This window comes from Zonotrichia albicollis, chromosome 8, assembly GCF_047830755.1.
Source record: "Zonotrichia albicollis isolate bZonAlb1 chromosome 8, bZonAlb1.hap1, whole genome shotgun sequence".
NCBI lineage: Eukaryota > Metazoa > Chordata > Aves > Passeriformes > Passerellidae > Zonotrichia > Zonotrichia albicollis.
The window spans coordinates 29,602,160-29,625,711 of record NC_133826.1 but is presented as its reverse complement, the minus strand read 5'-3'; the positions used below and the strand labels follow the sequence as shown (position 1 = coordinate 29,625,711).

General features: G+C 40.1%; 1 protein-coding gene across 3 annotated transcripts in view; it reads left to right on the top strand.

The window, feature by feature from the left end:
* Nucleotides 1-23,552, top strand: part of KIFAP3 (kinesin associated protein 3) — a 64,998-nt gene that overhangs the window by 806 nt on the left and 40,640 nt on the right. For all 3 annotated transcript variants that reach the window (XM_074546434.1, XM_074546433.1, XM_074546435.1), the window contains exons 2-10: nt 2,988-3,119; nt 4,329-4,483; nt 5,567-5,622; nt 6,093-6,234; nt 7,291-7,390; nt 8,125-8,249; nt 8,691-8,789; nt 9,470-9,648; nt 11,708-11,870. In XM_074546434.1, the coding sequence (XP_074402535.1) occupies nt 2,988-3,119; nt 4,329-4,483; nt 5,567-5,622; nt 6,093-6,234; nt 7,291-7,390; nt 8,125-8,249; nt 8,691-8,789; nt 9,470-9,648; nt 11,708-11,870 (1,151 nt within the window). The remainder of the gene's footprint in view (nt 1-2,987; nt 3,120-4,328; nt 4,484-5,566; nt 5,623-6,092; nt 6,235-7,290; nt 7,391-8,124; nt 8,250-8,690; nt 8,790-9,469; nt 9,649-11,707; nt 11,871-23,552) is intronic.

The following is a 23,552-nucleotide window of genomic DNA, read 5'->3' as shown; positions in this document are numbered from 1 at the left end:
CTATTAGGAGATGGGTGGAGGGGATCATTTTGTATTAGGTGCAGGTGGCTGCTTTGGGGATCAGGGATGGGATAAGAGACAGTAAGGCCAGGTTCAAGAGCAGCTGGGAGACTGATTTGGAGGAGATGTCAACAGTATGGCATAGCAGATTGGGCAGGGCGGGTGTATTGAATGGAAGAGGTAACTGTGGGATATAAAGTGTATGATCTGGGTTTGGTGTTGCAGGTGTGATACATGAATGGTGCCTTTTATCTGTTTGGTAGTGAGACCAGGCAGCATAAAGAATAGGGAGCTGGCAGCTCTTGGATCTCTGTCAGCTGTTTCAGAGCAAAAGTGAATCAATCCCAAAAGATGCCAGCTCATCCAGGCCTCTGTGCAGATGTCCTGTGTCACACATGGACAGTGTCACTTCCTCCTATCGTGCTGGTGATTTTATCCATCCTGTCTTGAATCCTAAGGAGTTCCTGCTCTTGTTTTTTACTTCCTTTCCATTTATTAGTATTTGCAGAATTTCCTGTTTAGACTGTCCAGGTCTTACTTTTTTTCCCCTTACATGCCACATATTAAGCTCCATAGTTGAAAACAGTGCAGGGGAAAAACCCCTCTTGATAATCTTTGCATGTCAGTTCTGTCATAGCAATGTCATGATGGGTAAAAAATCAAATGCCACCCTTAATTAAATCAACAGCTGTAACTTTAGAGCAGTGCCTGTTTTTTTAGCCTTACCTGTTCGGTTTGTGCCATTTTGTAGGAATCTTTTTTTTTCTTTTTTTGTAGTCATCCCTGCAACAGGTGTAGTTGTTTCTCTTTTTTGGGGGCACAAACCCAGAGCTACCTGCTGTGCTGTTTGTGGTGTGCAAGCCTGGTGCTCATGTGCTCCCTGTTCCCCTTTGTCACCCTGCATGGGCACTCCCCCTCCCACCCAGCCTCACTTGCTGGGATCTGTTATTGAATTTGCAGCCTTACCCACGTGTGCTTTGTGCCACTTTCCATTAGGGCAGTTTGCTTTTGCTTTTTCCCTCTAAAGGAATTAGTTAATAAAGGATATTAACACTCCAGCTTTGGCTATGTGAGCTCAGCTTGCAGCTTTTGTCTGTGGAAAAAAGCCTTCCTCTTTAAAGCTTGAACTGAGCTGGGTTCTTGTTGACAAAGCAAGCAGTGGAGTGAAAGGACAGGCTGATGTGCATGAGAGCTCCCCAGTGCATTGCTGTTTCTACTCATTATAATATTTGCAGTTTCAAATGTTTTATGAGGTGATTTACAGACTCAGGATGTGTAGAAAATCAGTAAATGTGTTTGTAGATTTGAGGGAATTTTTTTTTCTGTAAATGAAGATTTCCCTTGTGATGCTGACAATCTGAATGCAGTGTTTTCCAAATAAAAACCAATTTCAGTGGCTGGGGAGTAGTGCAGGTCCTCAAGCATTTCACAAGGCAGGGTTTTCAGAGAGGGAGCTTGGCTGTGTATTGATTTGTGACTTCATTAGCTCAGAAATAGCTCAGGCACAGAGGGTGTGTGTCAGTGTGAGAGGGCAAAAAGTCTCTGCAGCTCTAAGTTCTTCAGTTTACCCATCTATCCCTCTGAAAGAAAAACAATAACACCTGCTTCAAGGTACTGCTGAAGGGGAATAAACCCGAGTCTCTTCAAAAAATCTCAAGTCATAAAGGGAGTTTTGCCATGCTTTCATGGAAAATGTTACCCTCCAGCACTAGAGAAATATTTTTGTTTGCTCTGTGTAGCTTTATGTCCTTGCAAGGCTGGTAGTTGAACTGAACTCTTCATTTCCTGACCTTTTTGTGGTTTGTGGGGTTTTTGGGCAGCTGTATCTCCAGACAAAGGTATTTTTTGCAGCTGTATCTCCAGACAAAGGTATTTTTTGCAGCTGTACCTGCAGAAGGAAAACTGGACACCAAGGTAGCTGATTAGATGGAGACACATTTCAAACATTTTCTGCTGACAGTGCTTACAGCACAGGCTGCATCTGGATTTCCTGGCCTTTCCAGCTTTATGAGGTTAAAATAATTTTTCCTGATCTAATGTCATTGCTATCTCCTAGATGCTGATATGACCACTGGTGAAGCCTCTTGTAATTCTCTTTAAGGACATGATCTGTCCAAAAACCTGAACACCCAACAAAAACCCCAAATCCCAAAAGCCAAACCTACATTTTGGAGGTGGTTTTAATTTGCAGTGTTTAGCAGCCTGGTTTATTGCATGACTGTACCAAGTGGACAAGGGACAAGTGTCATCTTTACCAAGAAATAAAAACAGGTCCCTGTGTTCTCTGGATGTGTTCTGCCACTGCTTGGAAACAGAAATGAGGTGTGTCTTCATCCATGTGAGCCTTTCCTCAGGAGCTTGGATCTGCATGGACACAGAATTGTTGGCACAAGGAGGAGAGAGCAGGACAGGCCCTTTTGGATTTATAGCTTTTGATGGCAGCTGTTGGTTTTTGTAATCCCTCAAGCCTGGCAGCAGTGAGGGATTCACAATGAGGTGAAGAACAGGTTTGTGTTTCAAAAGAGAGTAGTTCAATTGAAATACAAATTATCTGTAATTCAGTCTCAGGGAATTGTAACTACTGGGAGTTAGCCAAAAGAATGATAAAAAATTCCATTTGTAGAGGACTGCACTAAGTGAAGGGCATTAGACAAAGATTTGTCAATACTGGCAAGGTAATGGGGAACCAACTGGGAAATTCACCTGCTTGGTGAAATGCATCTTTTTATTCATTATTTTGATCTGAAATAGGATAACTCTGATTCCTTTCCTCCTTTCTGTGAGTAAGGCTTTACCAGTGGCTTGGATATTTCTGTACTCCAGGTAATAACCAAGAATATGCCACCAGGCTTTGGTACATTCTGTGGGATGGAATTTGCAACCCAAGCACTGCTTGGGTTTAGGGCCTGCATAGCAGGTACCTGATTTCTACTCTGGTGTGTTTTCTGAGCTTCTCCTTTAATCAGTTTTTTTCCCCTTTATGGCAGGAAGGTAAAAGGAGGTAACATAGATGTGCATCCATCTGAGAAAGCCCTCATTGTCCATTATGAAGTGGAAGCAACAATTCTGGGAGAGCTGGGAGACCCCATGCTGGGGGAGCGCAAGGAATGTCAGAAAATGTAAGCTCATAGCAAGCTCTGATATTTGATTTCAATTTTTCTATATTCAATAACTCACAGTACCACCTACTCTGAGAAATTGTAGTTTATAATCTTTGTGGAACTTAGTGCTGGACCAGCAGAGGGTTTCAAAGCCAGGAAATAATAACACGTGCCTGGGAAGGTTAACATCTGAAACACACGTTGTGAATTGCTTTTCAGCCATGTCCTTTAAGGTGTTTTGTAAAGGAAAATGATGACTCCTGTTTTACATGATGGGTATTTGAGGCAGAGAAAAGTGATTGTTTCCTGTGCAAATGGTAGTTCATGTTGGAGCAAGGAGTGCCATTGAACCTCCTGACAGCCTTGAGCTCCAGCTGTTGCCTCTCCTGTTGTTTTGATCTGCCCAACCAGTGAATTCACTGCTTTATCTGCAATTCACTTTTGCCTGGTTAATTTCTTTCAAGACCATTAAAATATTCCCCACTGGAAAAGCCGAGAGAATTATCCTAACTTCATCTTTCAAGCTGCAAGGTTGGATCTATTCTAGGGGGGTTTTATCTCTGTACTGATTTCTCTTTGAAAATTTGAACTGAAGTGGCTGCCTGTGTGAGTGCATGTTAGAAGAATAATTGGGGGGGAAAGAAAAGAATCCTTAAATTGTCTCAAATTTTTGAAAATATCAGAAGCACACTTGTGTTGTCAAATGAATCAACATAATTTGCATCTTCATGATGGTGGAATTCCTTTTTTTTCCAGCCTGTTGTTAATGCCCACAGAGATTTCTTCCTGCTCTTTGCTTGTGGACCTGGCTGCTGTGGGAGACTCCTGGCACTGCAAAAGAACCTTTTTGTGCAGACAGACACCCAGAACTGTCTCTCATTTGGGGCTTTTTTTGTCTCCAATACTCCTTTGTGGTCCTGTGCCCTTTTTGTGGGACATATCCAAATCAGTTACTGTCTTTTGTATCTAAGATGGCTGTAAGGGATCTGTTCATCCAGCTGCCTTTCATGTTGCTGCTTGTCAGCTGGTGAACAGTTACACTCCCCCAAATCTGTTTGACACTTGCTTGCCATTTGGAGTTCAGAGGCACCACTTGCACATGAAAGGCACAGGCACTGGGTGTATCAGGATCATTTCTGCTTTGAGAAATTCTTGATTGTATAAACACAATCAAAAGACTGAAGATAAAAACTGTAAAAACTGAAAAGAGGCTTGTCTGTGTTGCAGAATTCGGCTGAAGAGCCTCAATGCAAACACAGACATTGGTTCCCTGGCTCGAAAGGTTGTTGAAGAATGCAAGCTCATTCACCCCTCCAAGCTTGGAGAAGTGGAGCAGCTGCTGTACTACCTGCAGAACCGCAGGGATTCCTCAGCAGGGAAAGGTAAAAAATACAGGAACACAGCAGCTTGGGCCTGGGGTGCCTCAGCCTTGAGCAAATACTGAGGTGTTCCTGGCTGACAGCCCAGTGTGCCTGATGTACCAGTTCTCTGCGGATGGCACAGTAGGAAACGTATCTTTATCACACTTGGAAATAATGATGATCTTGAAGCGAGGAAATTACCTTTTTAGTAACCAAATTCATTGTATTATTTAGTTACATTTAGCATTGATGCTCCTTACTGGCTGCCTTGTGCTTTAGCAGGACTTGAGAGGTACAGATTTGGCTATTGGGTGAAGCCTCATCATACTGAATCTGCATTTTCAGTGACATCAAAAGTCTCTAAAGGGATCTTTCTAGAAAGATCTCTGCCATCACCTCCTGCAAGGGTACAGAGGGTGCCTAGGCTCAGTTTGGGCTGTGTGTAAAGCTGGAGACTCTCAGAGCCTGACAAGCTTTGATGCCTGGGGTATTTCTCTCATCTCATCATCTAAAGTTCCTGGCCTATTGGTGCTCCTATTTGTGTCTTAAGTTCACCTTAAACTTTCTGCTCAGGGCACAGTTGAATATTTAACATTAGATTCTATATTACCTTTAGGTTACCCAGGTTTCTTGCAGCCCTGAGATGGTAAGCTTTGTTTTCAAACTGGATTCCTAGTGAGACAAATTTAAAATGAAGATTTATGTTAGAAATGAGGTTTGATTGTAAGAGCTTTGTATGTTTAACCCTCTTTCACTCTGCATTTCTGTGTCTGGGTGTGTCACAGGGCACAAGCAGAATCAAAGCTGCTGATGTCTCACTGTGAGAGTGAGTGTTGTCATTCTAGGCTTGTTCTAAGGTTTATTACTCTCTATCTCCCCAGCTGATAAGGTTATCACTGATCATTTAGACTGAGTTGTCAAAAGGCAGCTGAGGATTTGTTTTACTCCTTAGGACTGCTGGGGTTCAGAAACCTGTGTTAGTCTGGCAGGTCAGCTGGACACAAAGGACTTTGACCTTGATTTAACTCATTATAAGAACACTGGGCATGTGTTTGGTCTGTGTTTGTGTGTAACTTAACTGCACCCACATCTTTTTCTTTGTAGAAAGGAAAGAGAAAACCAGCAAGCCAAAAGATCCACCCCCATTTGAAGGAACAGAGGTAAGTATTGATGTTAAACCCTGTTTGCTACTTCAGTAGGCAGTTACAAAAGGGAGGAGGGGAGAGGAAATGCTGAATTCTTGTGGTATTTTTGCTTCTTGATTTTTAAACAAAGAACTTGGTTTGGAAATACTGCACAATGGGAAAAAATTATCTCCAAAAAGGGTAAAATATTTGACTTGCATACTTACCCCTCCAAGTATAGCACACAGCAGGACAGCCAGTGAGGACTGCAACATCAGACAAGACATCCTGAACATCCTTTGATTTTTGGGAATTACATCTCCTCAGATTTCCTGCTGTTCATTGGCAGTCATTCTGCCTGCGTTGGGATTTTTTAACTTGTATTTAATTTTTGCCTTAGATCTGTACTCAGCAGCTGAGTGCCCTTTGGTGTGACAACTGAATTGTGATTGCTGGTGTTGATTTGCCCTGTCTCTCAGTGAAAGCCTTTCTCTGACTGCTTTCAGATTGATGAAGTTGCCAACATCAATGACATGGATGAGTACATTGAGTTACTGTACGAGGACATTCCTGACAAGGTGAGGGGCTCTGCCCTCATCCTGCAGCTGGCCAGGAATCCTGATAATTTGGAAGAGCTGCTTATAAATGGTAATTTTAAAACCCAATGGTAATTTCTCTTGATGTGCTGTTCATTTGTGTCCAGGGAATAGTAGCTCACCTTTAATTTGGGATTTTCTTTAGTTTGCTAGGCTCTGTTTCTCTGTATATAATAAGGTGACTGTCAAAGCTCTGTTGGGTCTCTGCTCAGACTGGTCTTAGGTGAGGCTAATACTGAAATCCTCCTGGCCTCTAGAGGCTTCAGCTATTTTTTCCTGATCCTGGTTATTTTGATGCTCAATTAACTCCAGCTGACATTATTGCTGGAGATGGGAATGTGTTGGTGTATTCAGTAGATCAGGGAACTTGCCTTGAAAAGAGAATTTTGCAAGCTGACATGAGGTAATTTTTTATTTTTTTACCTTGCCCTTTTTGTCTCTTTGCTGAGCCCTCATGTATTGATGCCTTCAGTACATGCCCATCTTGCAGTGTCACCATGGAAGATGGGATGGGAATAGTGAGCCATGAAATAATGGCTTGTCCCTAAGAGTTGTTGAAAATATTTAGTGCTTCAAGTTCCCAGTTGCTGCTTCTGTGATCAAGGAATGTGGTGTAACATGAAGGGAGACTAGCTAGGGGAACGTGACTGGAAAAATGAAATTAAATAAGACAAGGAGCAACCAAATTATTAAATAATATGAAGTAGATTAAGGGGAAAAATAAATAGAAAGAGGGATGAGAAATATTGTCTGTCCAGGTAGAATTTAAAGGGAATTTGAAAATGAAAATGGCTAAAACACAGGGACACAATGTAGTGTGCAACACAGAGCTGGCAGAGGCCACAAATTCTGAAGGTTAGTGGTGGTTTTGTGATGAATTCAGTGTTTGGTTGCACTTTCCTTCCATGCTGCTGCTTCTGGGGTTTGTGACATGCTGACCACCCAGGGCCTCCAAACAGAACTGGTGAGCAGTGCTGCCTGTTAAAGTGAGACCCCTGGGAGAGTGTTCCACTAGAAAACTGATAGATGTTTTCAAATTCTGAGGCTCACAAGCTAAAAAGGAGGGACACAAAATGCTGATGCTTCTCTAAATCTTGTTTCACTTCAGAAACTGCCCTGGGTGCATTGGCCAGAGTGCTGAGGGAAGACTGGAAACAAAGCATTGAACTGGCTACCAATATAATTTACATTTTCTTCTGCTTTTCAAGGTGAGTGCAGACTCCCTGGATTTAGGAACATAAAGAATGTAGCTCTGCTTAGTGGCTTTTCATTTGTTTATTGCTCTGTGCTACTAAAAGTTCACTGAAACAGGAAAAACAGACAGAACATGCTTGTGCCTCATTTTTTTCACTTAAAACAAAACTCTCATGGTGAGACAGTTTGTAAGGGAGCTGGGAAGAAGCTGGTAAAGATTGACTCATAGCTTTGTGTCAGCAATGAAAGGTGGCTGAGCTGCCACCTCTAATTTCCACCTGCACACCTAAGGGAGGAAACTGTTTAAAACTGAAGTGAGCACTTGCTCTTATTTAGCTGTGCCAGTGTTTCTGCATACCCTGCCTAGAAATAATTCAAGCAGAAATTGCATTTACCTTGATTTTAGGTCTGTATTTCTGATGAGGAGAGTGCTCTGAAGCACTTGCAGAATGGAAGGCAGGGCTGAGGGGAAAAACCTTTTCCTTTATGCATAAAAATTGAAATGTGTTTTTATTTTGATCTGGAACAACAAACTATTCCTTATTTTTCTACAAGTTGAGAAAATATTCATGTTTTCAGGGATTGCTCTTGTTTTGAAATAATTTTCCAATAGGAGAGTGCATTAATGGGGCAAACTGTAAATACCTTTTTTAATATTTGATGTGGTGCTGTATTATTACCATAGATGTCACAGTAGATATGGAGTTGTTGGCCTTTATTCCTCACAAGTATTATTTCTTCAATGTAGTTTCTCTCAGTTTCATGGGATAATCACACATTACAAAATTGGAGCTCTGTGTATGAATATCATAGACCATGAACTGAAGAGACATGAACTTTGGCAGGAAGAACTTGCTAAAAAGAAGAAAGCTGATATCCTTTTGATATTCTGCTGTAGCCTGATGGCTTCTGACTTGTCTTGATGAGTGTTGTTGAGTTACACAAGATAAGTGCACAACACCTTCTGTGAAAGCAGTAGAATTTACCAGAAAGTGCAAAATATAATTGCAGATATGAGAAAGACTAAGGGTGAAGATTTTGGGATGTGGAAAAGGTTAAACTGAAGCTGCTAAAGCAACACAAGAAAAAAAAAAATTTATCAGCAATATGTCTTAGAACATCTGTGCTGCTTAGTAGGGTGTAAAATATCCTGGCCTGGATTGCAGGTGTAGCAGCTGGTGCTGGGGGAGAGTTTTGACACTGGGTATTCCACAGATCCCCTGCTTTTCACTGGTGATTGAGAAACACTTTCCAGGACAGTTGTCATCTAGCCTGCATCACTTTTCTCTGAACTCCTTAACTTCTCTAATTCACTTGATGAAGATCCTGAAAATCAAACCCTGAAAAAGGATTGTGAGAAAACTTACAAGAAATACAAAGGGCTGGTTGTCAAGCAGGAGCAGCTGCTTAGAGGTACCAAATCCAACTAGCAAATTATTTTGTTGTTGGTAAACATGGCTGAGGGATCCTCTGGGATTCTTGTTACAACCAGGATGTCTCAAACATGGATGAGTATGGAAGAGTGTTGCCAAAGAACAGGGAAAAGACAAATACTTAATCAGATTATTTGGCATTATTAATAATTTTAAAAACCGTTTGTCAGTAGAAAAGGAAAAGTGATCCTCTCTTCTTTGCTTATTATATTGGTTTGGGAGGAGTTGGGTATTTGAAATTTTTAAAAATTTGCCTAATTTTGCTTGTATCTGACTCTTTGAATAGATTTAATTCTATCCCAGTTTTTGTACTAAATACACTTCATGTTAGATTGAAATGATCCGAGTGGTAAACCTTTCCTGAGAGGGGCTTTTTACTGCTTCCTGTTGGAATTGGAATTTTAAAAAACACAAATCACACAACATAAAAAGCTTCTAGTTATCATAATTCTCATTTTTTTCAGAGCCACAATTAGAATTAATGTTCTTAATGCTTCTTCAAGAGGCCAAAAAAAGGCATTCACTGGCAATTTCCTTCCAAATGCATTGAAAAGGGAGCAAAATGCTTCTGAAAGTCTTGTCTTCAGTACTTCCAGTATAAACAGAGATTTGTTGTGTTGGGTGTGATCTGTTGGTGTGATTTGTGTTGGCCTTTGCCAGTTGCAATTTACCTGCTGCTCAACCTGGCTGAGGACACTCGCATTGAGCTGAAGATGAGGAACAAGAACATCGTGCACATGCTGGTGAAAGCTCTGGACCGCGATAATTTTGAGCTGCTCATCCTCGTGGTGACCTTCCTGAAGAAACTCAGCATTTTCATGGAGAACAAAAATGATATGGTGAGGCTTGTAGCACTCCAGTGAATGCTGGAAACTTTGTGTGGTTGGAGGGAAGAGGGAAACATCTGTTTTCACACTGAATATCTCTAGCATTGATTATTCTATTTTGTTACAAGTAAAATGAGTGCAAGAAAAGCACAACATCCAGTCATAACCTACTGCAAACTGTTTTGAGGAAATCCCAAACAGAGAATATGGTCCACAAAATTCCAGATTTTGAATTCAGCACCTCAGAGTCTTGTTTTATCCCCACTTATGGTGGTGCCCATGCCTCTGCCCCCAGACTATGCTCTTGTGGCAACATATTGTTGTTTCTGCCATGTATTGACTTGGGAAGAGAGATATTTATTCTCTTTATTCTCATTTATTTATTTCATGTGTCAGTTTGGTTCTTTCCTCCTAAGAACTGGAGGCAGTTATTCTTCATAATTTTTTTTTTGTGAAGTCTTACACTTCTGAAATTGTAGCATAATTTGTTTTGTGACTTCAAACTCTAGCCAAGTACCTCTTTTACTGATACTCTAATAGATGCTTGACTTCACCTTTGTGCCTCTATTTCAATTAATTAGATGAAAATGATACATTTGCTTTATCCAAGAGGTAATCTGAGATCAGTGGTGTACAGAGATTGTGAGGTGAAAAGATCTGTGTAAAAGCAGCAGTGAATTAACTGGACCTTTGCATGCAGGTGCACTGAACACTGCAGACAAGAAGCATCTCCCTTATTTATATATGGGACTTGGTTAGAAAAATAAGAATTAGCTCTGCAGCCCGCTGATTTGCTGGCACACTTTCCCCATTCCTCCTGATTTACTGGAAAGATAAACAAAGTTGTTGAATTAATTGGATTTCAGAATGTTGTAACAATTTTGGAAATGTTGGTGTGCTTCAGGTCAGCTGTGTGAGCATTCCTTACTGGTAATAAAGATGATGCTTTTTTCTCCATGGTACTATTAAGGAAAGCTACCAGTGAAGGAGAAAATGTTCTGATATTTGTATTGGGCAATAATACAAAACTGTCCAAGGCAAAATGATCCAAGATTAGTTGTTCAGCACCTGATTCTGAGCACCAGTGAATAATCCATGTGTATTTATAGCACATTCTTTCCTTGGCTGTTGCAGGGCCATGTGAAATTCAAAGCAGTGAGGTAGGAGTTGTTGCTATCTGATTGTTTCTGATCAAAGCTGTCCAGGCACTTGTTGATTATTGCACTGGGCTCTGGGGGAGAGCTGTAGTTTCTTTTCTTAGTGTTCATTCAGTGTCTATTTATAACCAGACTAGTAATGTACATGGAGAAGTCTGAAGATTGCCAAGTCATTTTATGTGCCTCCTTCTGGCCAAAGAAGGATCTGGGAAACAAAAAAAAAAAAAAAAAGAATGCATTTAAAAGATTGTGTCAAATAAAAGCTCTGAAATGTTGCTTAAAACATGATAAAAACTTTCTGAAGTCTTGCCAGTTCAGATGTGTTTTCTGGCTGGTGAAGTGAACATGATCTCAGGAACTGATACCACTTCTCAGTTTCTGGATTCCACTTTTTAATTTGAAAGCGATACATGTTTCAAGATGACTTTCGTGCTTTTATTAAATTGACATGTAGGATGGCATGCCTCTTCTGAGAGCACATGCACACTGCTGGCTAGGGGTTCATTTGAAATTCATAATGAAAGCTCTCAAATTCTTTTTGGGTGCCAATTTTCTGTCTTTCTTGGTTGGGTCTATCTTTGACTCCACTGGCAGTTGCTGCAGGATAAATGTGTTAAAGTTTAAATGAGTTTGCTCACCCCAATCTAGTTTTGCAGGTGATGTCTTTACCACATTCCTGCAGTATTCCAACAGTGAGGAATGTTTCCAAGGCATATGAACTTGTTGGTTCAAAGCTTTTTTTAATCAATGTTTCTCAGTAAGCCAATCTAGAAGATTTCAACCACAAAGGCATAAGTGAAACTACTTCAGATGAAACTGCATTAACAGTCACTGTTATGGCTACAAATTGGATATTGAAGCCAGAGTAAGTTTGGATGGATTATGGTTTTGGTTTTTTTTTCCTTGAAATACAGGTTGAAATGGATATTATTGAAAAACTTGTGAAAATGGTGCCATGTGAACATGAAGACCTGCTGAATATCACTCTTCGACTCTTGCTGAATCTCTCCTTTGACACAGGCCTGAGAAGTAAAATGGTCCATGTTGGTTTGCTTCCCAAACTCACTGCACTCCTGGGTATGTCTGCTTTTGCTCTAGCACAGACATTGCAGTGAAGCTCTTTGCATCATGAGAGTTGCTGTGGCATTTTTGTCTTTGCCACTTCCTCACCATTCTGAGCTTCTCTGCATTCACATAATCTTCTCACTCTCAGGTTTCCAGTAGATTTACTTCTAGGGTCTCTTACACTGTAGAATGAATCATCCAGTCTTCAAAAATCACTTCAGTGGCTACCTGAAAACCCCATGAGCTGACACATGAGTGATGTTTGTCATTCTGGGGGAGCACCTAGGAAAACCAGCCAGCAACTTCACAGGGCCTAGGTGATGTAGGTACAAACTAAATATATAAATATTTATTTATTTTTAGTAAAGCTTAGTATACCTGCTGGCTTTTGTAACTTGTCCAAACAGATCAGAAACCTCCCAATTTTGTTAGTTTTCAAAAATCACTTTAGTAGCTACCTAAAAACCCCATGAGCTGACACATGAGTGATGTTTGTAATTCTGGGGGAGCACCTAGGAAAACCAGCCAGCAGCTTCACAGAGCCCAGCTGATGTAGGTACACACTACATATATATAAATATTTCTTTTTAGTGAAGCTTGGTATACCTGCTGGCTTTTGTAACTTGTCCAAACAGATCAGAAACCTCCCAATTTTGTTAGTTTTCAAAAATCACCTCAGTAGCTACGTAAAAACCCCATGAGCTGACACATGAGTGATGATTCATTCTGGGGGAGCACCTAGGAAAAACAGCCAGCAACTTCACAGAGCTGATGTAGGTACAAACTATATATATAAATATTTAGTGAAGCTTGGTATACCTGCTAGCTCTTGGAGCTTGTCCAGAGAGATGAGAAATCTCCCAATTTTGTTAGTTTTCAATCTAGGGTGTTCTGATTTCTAGACTTGCAGCTTGGCAGTCTTGTGTTAAGATCATGTAAGTACATCAGTTACAAGTGAAACTTTTTGTTGTCTTGAGGGGAAAGCCATGGAAACAATAAGGAATTTGGAAAAAGCAGAGGATTGTTGTGTTTGATCACTGTTGTATGCTGGAGTTCTGAGGAGGGACTCTATTGCTTTTTGTGTTGTTTGGCTGAGGAGGCCACACCTGGAGGCTGCTCTGGTTGATGCACTAAAAGTTTAGCAGCTTTTGGCTTTAGGGATTGCTGAGTGGGAATAGAGAAGCTTGTTTGTGTGAATCACTGATGCAAGACATTGCTAAAGTCTTCTGAAATGGCTTTGGGACGTGCTGGATGCAGTGCAGAGTGTATCAGATCCTGGCTGGGGCAGGGGCAATGCAGTGGTGAATCTCAGCTTTCTCCTCTAGCTGTCAATTCTCTTAGGGTTGTTTGTCTTCTCAATTCTGCTTCAACCTCATCACAGCCTTGTTGCTGTTTATTGAACACCATAAAAACTTAGAGGGCTGTGGAAGCCTTAATCCTGTTGGTGATTATTATACAACAGCTACCTGGTACAGCCTGCCATGCCTCACATCCTTTTATACTTTCTGTTTGCTCTGGTCTGAGCTAGGATGGTGAAAATTGGCATTTGAAAGCCCTCTATTTTATATCCTCAAGACAATGTTATCTGGTAGTAAAATCAACTGAGAAATGGAAGCTGATGAAGAAATCTTTGAATCTTCTTGGTTCAGCTTGGGTTGTGAGGATTTGGAGCAGGAACTTGTCCCTTTTGTTGATACAGCAGATATTGCTGTGGTCTGAGGGGGGCTTCTGGGGATTTGTCACCCCTGGAAATGACACAAAGCACTGAACTCCCTGCTCCCAGAAATTCTCCATTTAATATCAGAGTCAGACTGAGCTCAACAGTTAAATATCTGCTTTTAGTGTCTGTTTGTAACATGGAGAGGAGAATTGCTTTTCAAATGCCATTCTCTTAGACTTGTACCTAGGCCTGTGGGAAGGCTGTTTAGCTCAGAAGAACTGGTTGCTAAAATTGTAGCTGTTAGGATAATTATTGCAAGTAATGCTGGTACTTCCAGAATATTCAGTGTGTTTCTTTGTCACCTAAGATGTATTCAACCATTCTTTCTTTTTTAATTTGAATGTTTCATAGAGGCATGTGCTGTTCTTGCTTCTCCCTGTAGAATTGGTTGATCCTTACTTTTGATGTGCTAAAAATTCTATTACTTGCTTCTTTAAACCATCACTGGGGTTTGTGAGACTTTTCTTGGTATGGTGATTCTAACAATTCTCAATTGCATCACTTGCCATATCCTGTCTGAGAGAAGTCTGCAATCTGAATAATAAAAGTGCCATGTGCCAGATGCCTCATTTATACAGGTTATTTGGGTATTAAACACACATTATTCAAGTCAGTACCCTTCAGTTTACATTTGCAGGTCATCTCCAAGTGCTAACACAGCACAACAGCTGTTGACAAGTCCTTGTACAACTCTTAATGCCAATAGGTCAAGTGTGCTGACTCAACCTCCTGAAATTTAGCATTTGTGCATGCTGGGCCTCTCAGTTTTTAGCACTGGCTTTGAGATGGGTACAAATGAAGTGTAATAGGTGTTTAAGGGGAGAGTTGAGATTGCAAAGAATGAAAGGATTTGTTTGTTAGGGGTTTAGGGTTTAGCATGGAGGTGAATGCAGCCTGCAGTTCTGGAAGATGCTCTGCTTTCCCAAGGGACTCTGAATTGTTTGGGAGCAGGAAGGCTCTAAATGGAGGTGGGGGATGAACAGTGGGGATGAACTGGCTCCAACTGAGCTCTCAGGAGAGGAATAAATATGCCATGGATGTAATGGAGAAGGAACATCTTTCTTTCCATCACCCTCCAGAGTGTTGGGGCTGCTGTTGAAAGCATGGACATGAGAAACTCTGCTTAAGTCTTGGTTTCCATTTTAATTAGCTTTTTCTTTTGAACAGTGCCAATGCCTGCTTCCCCATGTAGCTGTGCCAGTCAGCACCACTTGCTTCTCTTCACAAGTCTCAAGTATTGTATATGACAAAGCTCCTCTTGCTCCCTGCAGGCACCCAAATTAATCAGCCACAGCTGATCTTTGTTAGGCTGTGACTCCAAGAGCTGTGTGCAGCTGAGGGAACTTTGGCTTCACATTTGAGATCTGAAGCTGGAGCAGAGCTGTGGAGGCCTGTAAGATACAGCCTGCTGTACTCAGCTTTTTCCATGCATAGGGTGGTTAGGAGCTGTGAAAAGAGATTTTCTTGCTTTGTGTGACTTCCATCCTTTAAGAAGATCTTTTAAATGTTGAATCACCAGGGCCCTGCAGAGAATGGTTTTTGTAGTGTGGCTTTGTTTTAATACTTAGAAATCACATTTAGAGTCATCTTTCTGTGCCAATATATGTGAAGTGTGACTTGAGTTGCCTAAGGTGAGAATTCATGTGAATTCACCAAGTGGTTTAAACTAGATTTATGCCTGAAATGTGGAAAACACAGGTTCAGTGTCTTCCAGTCATCCCCTTGGTAAAATACCAAAGCAGCCTGCTACACTCCACTCCCTGGAGGTTTTCTTCACTCTTAGAGTGCTCTCATTGTGCTTTGCATGGCAGAATTCAAGGGAACTGGAGCACAGGAGTGACTTGCTCCAATTATGGTAGAGTTTGGAAAGGGGGAAACTCAGAGCTGAACTTCAAAACAGGATACAAATCTGTTTGCTTGATTCCTGGAAATGCTCTTCCATTGTTGGACATCAGGGAAATGTTACCCTGGATTTGTGATTGGCTTCTAAAGTAAATGCCCTGGCAACAAACAGAAGAAAACATTCAAGGAAAAATAAAACCCCCTTACTTTTGTTTGGACCAAATCCACTTTGTTTTTCAGTTAAGTGGCCAAATTGAATACAAAATTTTTAGTACAGCTCTGTTAAATATAGGCACAGCTTGTGATGCATGGTCTTTTAATAAGGGTTCTATTTTATGCTGACTCTGAGTTGTTCCTTAGCCTTTGTGAAGTGAGACAAATAATTCCCATTTGCCATGAGAACAGCAGGCAGTTTGTACAGCAGAGGCTGCTGTGGGGGTTAAGCCTGAAAAGCTGATGGTGGAGCCCTGTTGAGAAGCAGCTTCTGGCAGCATCCCTGTCCTGCCATCAGTGAGATCTCCCTCTCCAAGGGTGCAGATTGCAGGAAATTCTGCAAAAGCTGAATTACAGTGGGAAGGAGCTGTGGTGCTGCTCAGAGAGTAAAAAGGGTAAGTCTGACTGTAATCTCTCTGGTGTGTGTGTTCATCTCCCAGAGCTGCTGGACAGTTCTTAGGTGTACTCAATACATATTGTCCTGAAATGCCATTTTCTTTCCCTTCACTCCCCAGTGCAAGCCATGCTGAAAGAATAAAACCCCATCAGGCTTGGAAGTCAGACTTAAGTGTCTCTTCTGTTGCTTGCAATTACTGTCTGCTTTTAAAAATGGAAGATTGAACACAGATACTGGTGAGCTGAAAAGTGAGTGGGTCACAAAACAGGCCTGGTTGCAAATCAGGCCCAAAGGGAACCTGGAGTGCAGAAGGATTGTGAAAGTGCCACTCAGTGCCAAGGCAGTCAAACTCAAATAGATTTTAGGTGGTGAGGAACATCCTGGGTTGTTTTCCAGCACAGAACTGCACAGTGGCTGAAAGCACTTTGGCCTTGTGGATTTGTGTTTCAGCCAAGCAGATGAGGGTTTGTAACACAGCACTGAAATACAGTGTGGGCAGCCCCAGGTAGCACCAGTATGGTTTTGCCAGTCACAGATTGTGCCCAGCCTCTCTGCCTTATATCAATGTGAGCATCCTGGCATGATGTTCTTAATTTCTTTAATATAAGCACAATGAGAAAGAATAATAACTAATTTTAGATAAAAATTCATGGGCTGTGAAAACTCCAGAGTAAGTCAGGCTTCTCTGTCTTGTTCATTTAAGCTGGAGAAGGCAGAGCAGAGAGTAGCACTGACAGTCACATTAACCCTCAGTGAGGAGCCTGTCTGCACTGGATTCATTGATAGAATCTTTTCTGGGAACTGCTGAAATTCTTCTGATATTTTTCCATTCTTTACAAGTTGGGTTTAATGAGCAATCAAAGAATTGCCAAACACAGTTGTGTGTTGGGCTTCTTAATAATCAAGGCTTGATATGGTATGCAGCCAGGCTGGATTATAAGGTGACTGCTGGTTAAAAAGCCAAGTAGTACTTTGCTCTCTAATTAACGGAGTGCTGTGGGCTTTTAATGCTCTATTCCTTTTATGAAAGTTTCTTTTAAGAAGGCTTAAAGTAGATGTGCTCTCTTTATGAGTTCACTTGGCCTTTTTGTAATGAACTTATTATGGAGCTTCACACATCTGTTGAAAAATGGAGCTTCTTATAGGCTACTACAGTGTTTTTTCTGGCTTTAATAGGCCTCGTTTATCCTATAAAGAAACATACATTTTCTTACCTGATCAAGTGAGCAAACAATGAGGGTCAGATGTGGCAAAGACCCTAACAAAAAGCACATGTCCAGCCATCAGGGTGAGGTAAAGTCATATCAGGATTGCTTGAAGTTATTAATGGCAGTAAAATTTATGCTTCCTCCTGTTTTCCCAATTAAATTGAGAAACCTTTTTTTCCTAAGGTGGCTCTGCAGCAGCTGGTTCCAATACTGCTTGTGTGAATATTGCCTGGGGTGTCTCCATTCCTTTATAGTGAAGGCTGGCTGAAGCACATTAAGTAACAGTTCAACTACAGGGACCAGTCTGTTGGAAAGCAGCAATTATTAAGGGATTTATTTTAATGGGAGTTTTTTTATCATTTGTGGTGAGTATGGCCAAGACTGAAATAAAAAAGAAAACCCTCAACAACAAACAAAAAGAACCCCGACACAAAAACCCCCACAAACAAAAAACATCTCTTAACACTGATTTTCAAAATCCTTATTAGAAGTGCAGATAGACTTAAACATGTCTGAGTGATATAAAGAGAGGGGGGTGCACAATGTGTCTTAGAACTTTAGAACTCAGCATTTAAATTTAGATATTTTGAATGTGGATATAGAAGAGATGACTTCTCATTTTGAGAAATACAGAATTGAGTGTAGAGACTCATCAGGTGAGTGAAAGCTCCTTGCTGTGGTGTGTGTGAATTCACCTGAGTTATTGGCTTTTTTAGTAAAGAGGATAACTTCAGTGGAACATAAGAAACTAACTTCATGTGTGTTGACTGGAAATAAAAATGCTCATGGCAGCAGCAAGGACAGGAGTGGAGAGATGGCAGCAATCTAAAGATGAGGGATCCAAGTTGTTGGAAATTCTTTGAACTCAGGAGTGGAAAGGATCCCTGAGCCAGTATTTCTCTAGTGGAGCTTACAAGATGTGACTGATTAATTCAATGCTTTTAATGATTTCTTAGCTTATTGCAAGAGCAAATTAATATTTCACAGTAAAAAGTAAATCTTCTGCTGAGCTGTTGACATCTGAAAGCTTTACAGAGCTTAACTTGGATGCCTGAAGCATGACAGAACACAAACAACTAGTTCTGGTTTGTTGGAAAAACCTCCATGAGGAAGGGGTGGGACATTTCTGCTGATCTGTGGTAACATCATCGTGAAGGGGGCCAGGGTGGGAGAGAGGAGCAGCTTCCCCAGAGCTGTTGTGAGAGCTGCAGGCACAGGGCACCCTCAAAGCACCACATTGAACACTTTTGCTGCTGGGGTAGACCTAGAGCTCCTGAGGGTTTTACAAGTTCTGTAAGGGAGAAGGTTACACTCTGCTTTCCTTCAAGACATGTGCAAGCATCTTAACTCACAAGTTTGTTCCCTACTTAAGAGTTTCTCAAATGCTTGGTGCAGTCCAAGAAACCAACTGTAGATTCCCCATATCTGCAGTTGCTGAGGTAAGAAATGCTTTGTCAGTTGACAATATTATCTTCAAACCCTTTTAAAAGGGTGCATGAAGAATATGGAATTCAATTCTTGCTATCTGGAAGACTCTAAAGCTCAACCAATATTTCACTCCACTTTTTGGGCTTAGTAGATTTGAACCTCAGGGTTGTACTTCAGCATCTTCAAGACAAGTAAAACCAGTTTCCATTTCAGAGTGGTGAATCATCCCTTTCTCAAGGCAAGAGAACCCATCCTGCATTGGGTTTGTTCCTCCAAGCAGGAGCATGTTGGAATCCAGAGGAGCACAGAAAGCCTCCACCTATTTCCTTTCCCTCTGAATGCCAAACTAGATTAGAAGGATGTGTTTAGATCCAAAAAGTCTCAATCATTTGTAGTAATTTCAATCAGAACAGTTGATGTACTTTAATGAAATCATGGTGCAGATATGACAAAAATCATGCATATCCTGTATATTTGTATTTAATCTATGTAGTGTGGTGGAGACTTCTGGAAGAAGATCATTGCTTAAAATTTTTTTCCACTTATTTTGGAAGTGTTTGCTTAGTTTGAATCAGACTGAGAACCTATTCTGATTTCTAGTTCAGTCCTTAACTCTTTTTTTTTCTATCTCTTGCTTTCTTTCTTGGTCATAGCCTAACTCAAAACATAATATTCTGTGGAGAAAAGAAAAGCAGCTTTACCTTCATCTTTCAGGGATAATCCTATTGCCTCTTGATTTCTCTCTAATCTGAATTTTTAGTTGATTTCTTTCTGCTTTGGGAGGTATATGGGATATTGTGTGAAGTCAGGAGTTCAAGTATGATTGGTTATAGCCTATCCTAAGGACAGCAGATGGGATATGTTTTGCTTCAGGAAAGGACACACCTAATTACAGCAGTGTGTTAATTACCATTCTTTCTGAGTGCTTACTGAATGGTTTTCAGTCTGTCTTAGAAATAAGCCTGAGGTTCCAGACATGCAGCTTTGTTTTTCCTTCTGCTGCAACATGAAATAACTCAAATTCGTCAGTTTTTAGTCCTTTAGGATTCATCACTAAAGTTCTTTTTTTGTTTCCTAGGGAAAAAATTGTAACCAGGTTTCAGATGTGGCATGTACTGAGTTCTTTGGGAGAAGGGGAAAAAAATCCCCAAAAAATCCCAAAAAACTAAATCCCAAACCTAACCATGACAACACTGAGATTTTCAATTAGACTTATGGTATGAAGCCAGTTTTAAATAACATAAAGGAGGCACAGGAGGGGTTATTAGTATGTAATTACTATCATAATGTTTTATTTACAATGTCTAGTCTCCTTGAGTCTGAGCAGATTTGAAAAATCTTTCAGTTTCTCTTGATAAAATAAACTGATCTAGCCAATCTGATTTATATTTACATATGTAAATCAAACCAATATGTGTCTAGAGCACACATGGACTAACTCAGTCCAACTGCTTCAGAGCTGCTTGTGAGGAATGATATGGGGTAGAGGTAAGTGGAGATACCTTTCTATCCATTTTTTTCTTAAAATCACTGCTAATTATGATACATTTGAATAAATTCTTTATTAATCTGTTTTCTGACAGATATAGGTCTGATATTCAGTTTGTGGCATTCCTAATAATCTAGATTTCTGATTTGCCTAATTCTGCAGCAGATCATGTTAGGGTGTTAGAGTTTGAAACTGAAATAAAGACTCACTCTGCTGTTTTATCAGGTATTTATCCTCATTTGTGTTCTGGTTTTGATTTAGTGTTGCTAATGTTGTGCACATGGGTGGGATAGGGCATATTTCTTATCTAATGTGGAGACATTGATTATTCCATTAGAAGTGATGGCTGCTTGATTTACTGATAGTGTTGTATTTGAATAATTTAGTCCAGAATTTATATTCTCCTTTTTACTTTAGCATTTGAAAGCTGAATGCTGCTGCTGAGACTGGCAATTCAGTTTTACAGCTTTAGAGTTTCTCTTTTTGTCATGGAGCTAATGAAGGATTTTTTTATTTTAAACTTACAAAGTCAACCAAATATAGGACTTGATCTTGTGATCAAGAAATCATATTTTTTCCTTTAGCCTCTGCTACTAATACTATTTAGATCTTTAACCATAATAAGAGCTAAACATGGAATTCAGGCATTGGTCCCCAGAACTGGCACATGGCTTCTTATTAATGTTCAAAGGCGAAAAATCTGAAGCCATTTTGAACTCAGAACCCATCATGTATTTATTTCCCTCTCTAATTTGCAGAAAACTAGTTGTGAAAACAGCCCCAGGGACCTGATATTTTTCCATCCCATCTGCTCCAGCTGAACTACAGCTGCAAAAAAAAAGAAAAAAAAAATCTTAAGTATTGTTTCTATAAACTGTTGAGTGTATTTTATAACACAATAATTCCCACAAAATCAGTAACTGCAGTTAATGACTGGTTTGTTAAGGCATTAACTGCACTCAGCTGGGAGTGAGCAATTTCTCAGGAATGGCTGTATAAGAACTAAAGCTAATTCAGTTACACTTTCAAATAATTGTTTGGTTAATTAATGGTAGATTCTTGTGGAAATCCTATCAAAGTGCTCATGACCCCCACATTTAATATCCAATGAGTTCATTATGATTCATGTTTTATTATAAATACCAGAAGAATCCATAATGACTAGGCCATTATTTTCCAGGGCTGCCCTTACTGCTTTAGGCCATTTGGCTATTCCACCTTCAGTCATAAAAACCTTGATGCTCAAAACTTACCAGCATTTGTAGGCCACAATTTTCTGGCACTCCACCAAAACTTTGGTGATTTTTATGAACACATTTGGCAGAAATCTGTTTTTTTGGGGTTTTTTTTCCTTTTACTTTTTCCAGTTAGGGCAATAATTGATCCTTACTCTATCCAGCCATAAGGAAGTCTTCCTTGCAATGGCTCCTTTTTCAGCAGTAATTCAAAAATAGCAGAAAAGGTATCACTTGGTGCTTTGGAAAACTGCTTTTTAGCAGGCTGCTGGGCAGGGTTTGACATTTTTTTTGACATAATTAATTAGCATTCAGATGAGTAGAAAATAATTAGGAAAAAAGGAAGCTTGATACTGACATATTCAAGTAAGCTGCCAGTTGATATTTTTGGAGTACCAATGTAAAAGGATGAGAATTGGCTTGGTACAGCCATCTCCTCTTGATTGTCCTGCAGTGTTTCACTCTCTGGATCAGGAATTGTCCTGAATTTTGTGTGAGAACTGACAAAATCACAAGGTTCTGCTTTTCCTTCCTCGGTGCATCCATAGGGAAAGTAGAACAGTGCAACTTGCAGACATCAGCATGAAATCTCTGCCTTTCTGGGAAATTCAAATGAAATTAAACTTAAAACACATATACCATTAAATACTTAAAAGATGGGTTAATGGCAGACTGTTTGCCTTCAGATTTTGTTCTGTAGTTTACTTTTATTCACAAGTTAGTAAAATTCACTTGTTTTACTCACAATTGAAAAGCACTTCCTTGCTGAGGCTGTCCAATGGTTGTTTGTGACTTAAATGCTTTAAACCCTTCTCTGTTCCCTCTGTTGACAATAGGACAGGGCAATTCAGGAAAATTGGTCAGGTAACTGCACAGCAAGGAGGAATTTAAATTCAGTTCTTCTCTTGAAAACTATAACTGTCTTTGCCTTTTGTGTATCATGAAATCTACTTTGTGGAATGCATTTTTAGAGAATGATTTAGGTGCTGGTCATTAGAAAGCAACTCTTTAGGAGTTTGTTCAAATAAAATAAGTTTATTTGGATTTCACATATTCTTCACAATTTAGGTTGAGTATCTGGGTATTTTTTATTATTTTTGGTAGTTTTGAAATTGAGATGGTGCTGTCATTTAGCACTGACAGCCAAGGTGGTGTTCAGGCATCAGAAAGGTTAATGTGACCAGACCTTTGAAAAAACAGGGGTTAGAAAATCCTGCAGAGTTTCCTCTAAGAAAGAAAACAGAAGGTCTTTATCTTTTACTTTACTAATATCAGCCTGTTCTGATTGAAAATAAGCCACTAATATTGCCAAATACCAGGGAGCTGCTGAGCTTACCAAATATAAAACTGTACCTTCACTGATGCTTTATGTTAGCACAAATGAAACTTGCAAAAATGAAGAAGAAAAAACTCAGAAAGGACAGAGGTTAAACAATAACATTTAGCATCATTCTTGTTAAAGGTCTGGCAGTTCATATGTGCTGAAGGGCTGGGCTGGTCTGGTTGGTGTTTTGGGGAGCTTTTCTCTCTTTCATACTGTCTTGCCTTCACACACAGTTTTCTCTATTATCCAGCTAAGTGTAATTGTAAATTGAGTCTTAAAAGTCCTAAATACAGGCATGGAGTGTTAAGAGCAGTATAAACAGATTTGTTTTTTTCTTTAGACCCTTGAAATTTGGAGGAATAACTTCTTCTGTAAACTTCTAAATTTGTATAGAATAAACCTGTATGTGTGGGAAGTTTTTTTTGTTTTTTTTTTTTTTTGTGAAATTATTGATTTCCCGATGTTTCTGCAGGTGAATAGGTAGGTAAGGTGACCAGTCACAGGAGAAGCACTAAAGAGAACACACACTTCATTTTGCTTTCTGTGCTTTTATTTTCATAATGATCAGAGTAGCTTTCACATTTGGGCATTATCCTTCCTCCCACATGAAATGTATGGCCAATTGTGATACCAGTTATGTTTTTTCAAGCAGGTAAGACTAAAAAGCTTTGAAAGGTCAGCTCTGATTTTAGATTGAACATGGCTAAGAATACTTCACTCACTTGTATGGCAGCTGCCAGAGGGCTTTCATGGGTCTCTTGGGATAATTCAGTTTTGAAAAGGGCTCATTCTCAGGATAAAGGCATCATATCCTTGCTGCTCAAAGGAAATTCCAGCT